Here is a 3062-nt window from a genome sequence, read left to right as displayed (position 1 = left end):
GTCCTTTCTCTTTATTTTAAGGTGCTCTGTGACCTTGGGAAGGCCACAAGTCCTGTGCCTTGGAGCAAAAAAGACTTGCCATCCCCATCCCTGGAAGTGTCTAAGGCCAGCTTGGAGCAACATGGGATAGTGGAAGGTGTCAGGGTTGGAACTGGCTGAGCCGTGAAGTCCCTTCCAACCCAAACCTTCTGGGATGGTATCGACTGTCCCGTGTGATGGGGTGGCACAGAATGTTTTGGGGTTCCCTGTCACGCACACGGGAACTGAGATCAGCAGCTGGCACAGGGTGACATTCCCAACCTGAGGAATTTGTAGGGCTGCAGGACTCTCCTAAATCCCTTCTGCAAAGAGCAGCTGGCACAGGGATGTGCAGGGGCCCATCCTTACTCCCCCCTCTCCTCATGAGCTGTACAAACCCCCTCTTATATCAGGCTAAACCAGAGGGATTTGGGGATCTCTGTTACCCAGCTGTTCTCCAGTGGTTTGTCTGCTTTCCCTTTCTTTTTCCTAAAGGAAACACTCCCACTGAGGCAGTTCTATACCATGATATGATATCTATATATCTGTATACATCTTTATCTATATTCTGGTTTCTCCATGAGGGATCCCAGTGGTATCTCAGCTGCTGGTAACTTCTGGAAGAGAGGAGCCCTCAGTTCCCCACAGTTTGTGTTTTAGCTCAGGATGGAAGAGTGTGAGGAGCCAACTTGGGAGGTTTGCCCCCCCTGTGCCTGTAGGTGCCCACTTGGCATCTCCTGATGTTCAGCTGGGAGAGCTGGGGGGGTTCACCTGGAGAAGAGAAGGCTCCAGGGAGAACTGAGAGCCCCTTCCAGGGCCTAAAGGGGCTCCAGGAGAGCTGGAGAGGGACCTGGGACAAGGCATGGAGGGACAGGACACAGGGAATGGCTTCCCAGTGCCAGAGGGCAGATGGGATATTGGGAAGGAATTGCTGTCTGGGAGGGTGGGGAGGGGCTGGAATGGATTTCCCAGAGAAGCTGTGGCTGCCCCTGGATCCCTGGAAGTGTCTGAGGCCAGGTTGGAGCAACCTGGGGTAGTGGAAGGTGTTGGGGTTGGAACTGATTGATCTTTAAGGTGCCTTCCAACCCAAACCATCCTGGGATTCTGTGGTGGTGTTCCACAGGAAGATGTTTGTGCTCTCTTTGTGCAGCACCTGTTTCTCTGCTGAATAAAAGCAAGAGTTGATGCTATTTTTAGGAAGGAATGTTTTCCATGGAGAGTGCTCAGCCATTGGAATGGGCTGCCCAGGGAGGGGGTGGAGTCACCCTCCCTGGAGGTGTTTGGGATGAGAGTGGATGTGGCATCAGTGCCATGGGCTGAGAACCACAGCGGGGTTGGAGCCAGGGTTGGACTGGATGATCTCGGAGGGCTTTTCCAACCCGGCTGATTCCGTGATTCTGCGATTCCGCAGGAATAAAGGTCTGGAGCATTTACCGAGGCAGTTTTCTCCTTTGCTTGCTTTGCAGGCAGTACTATGAGATGCTCTACAACACGGCAGACGAGCTGCTGAACCTGGTGGTGGATCAGGGGGTGAAGTACACGGAGCTGGAATACATCTACGCCCTCAACCTGCTGCACCGCAGCCAGACGGGCGTGGGCGACCAGACCACGCAGAACATGAGGCTGCAGCGGCTCAAGGAGATCATCTGTGAGCAGGCTGCCATCAAACAGGCCACCAAGGACAAGAAGATCACCACGGTGTGACCCACCCTGCTCCTCACACCCTTAGGAGAGCCGGGACTGGCAGGTGGCAGGTCCAGGCCTCTGTTTGTGTGCTGGTGGGGAGGGAAATGCCCCCTGGGATTTGGGGTTGGGGTTGTTTTTTGGGGGGGTGGTTCTGATGTTTATTCATCATCATGCTTCTTCATGTGTTCTCCCACAGCAGGACCAGGAACCCTGGTGGAGTTTGGGGTGGGATAGTTGGCTTTGCTCTGCTCTGCTCTGCTTTGGGGGGTAAAACAAGCTGCTGTCTCTGGTGGGGTGGGCAAAGAGAAGATCTCACGCTGGGTCGGGTCAAGAAGTCCAGACCACACTAAATAAGCAGCACCATGACAGTCAAGCACAGTCCTGTGGGGATCTTGATGGTTTTGAGCCCTGTTTTGGGGCCTGCTCAGCTCTGCCGCGAGTCCTCCATGAGAGTTTTCTCCATGTGAAAAGTGGAGAAGCTCCACATGAAGTTTTTTGCTGTTCCCACTGCAAAGAGACCTCGTTGTTTACTCCTTCAGCTGATACATCCTTCAGCCAGTTCTCAGTGTGGGAGGGAACACGGGACCATTTGTTTCCCACTTGTACTTTTTCATTATCCCGGAGCCATCTGGCACCGGGCGACAGCGGCTGCAGGAGAGAATTGCCAACATAAGATAATAACAAAGCTAAATTCTCTTGTTCCCAGTGTATCTTTGGAGCCTGCCCAGCTCCAAAGGTGTTTTGTAATTGTCACTTGATGTTCTGGAAGGACACACGGGGAGATGTGGCTCAGCACTGATGATCAGCAAGGGCGGGAGGGCAGATCCAAGCTCTGTGGGCTGAGGGACACTCAGGTCACCATTCCTGCCCTGTCTTGACCATATTCCTCAAAAATAAGATCACACTCCACTTGTATTTGGCAAATAAATTGTTGACCCAGCTGGGTTTCACTTGTTGAGAAAGGTTCTCCCTGAGCTGTGTAACTTGGGTGTCCTGAAACTGCAAAATTAAAGGATGTTTGAAGACTCTTCAAAGGCTCTTCTGCTCTGTCTGTTTTTTGGTTTTTTTGTAACAACTGTGGGTTCGTGGTGATTAAAAGGTTCCTTTCCAGGTCCGAATTCATGGTGTTCTCCAAGGTTCCATCAGCGTGGAAATGATCCGAATCATTCAGTCCAGTCCTCAAGAAGCTTCTCAACATCCATGAATTCAGGCTGAGCTCCTGTGGCCTCGTGTCAGACTTTTTATTCCTGAGTTCAGACTGAGCTCCTGCAGCCTAATTCAAACTGGGTTTTATTCCTGAATTCAGACTGAGCTGCTGTGGCTTCATGTCAGACTGGGTTTTATTCCTGAAGTCAGAC

At 52.0% G+C, this 3062-nt stretch overlaps 1 protein-coding gene across 1 annotated transcript in view; it reads left to right on the top strand.

The window, feature by feature from the left end:
• The window catches only part of EXOC4 (exocyst complex component 4), a 203863-nt gene extending 201125 nt beyond the window's left edge, over positions 1 to 2738 (top strand). The window contains exon 11 of the mRNA XM_027669176.1: positions 1485 to 2738. Within this exon, the coding sequence (XP_027524977.1) occupies positions 1485 to 1722 (238 nt within the window). The 3' untranslated portion in view covers positions 1723 to 2738. The remainder of the gene's footprint in view (positions 1 to 1484) is intronic.
• The last annotated feature ends 324 nt before the right edge of the window (positions 2739 to 3062 follow it).

Source organism: Corapipo altera, unplaced genomic scaffold (genome assembly GCF_003945725.1).
Source record: "Corapipo altera isolate COAL_440 unplaced genomic scaffold, ASM394572v1 228, whole genome shotgun sequence".
Taxonomy (NCBI): Eukaryota; Metazoa; Chordata; class Aves; order Passeriformes; family Pipridae; genus Corapipo; species Corapipo altera.
The sequence above is the reverse complement of the archived record's forward strand: the minus strand, read 5'-3'. Positions and strand labels throughout refer to the sequence as shown.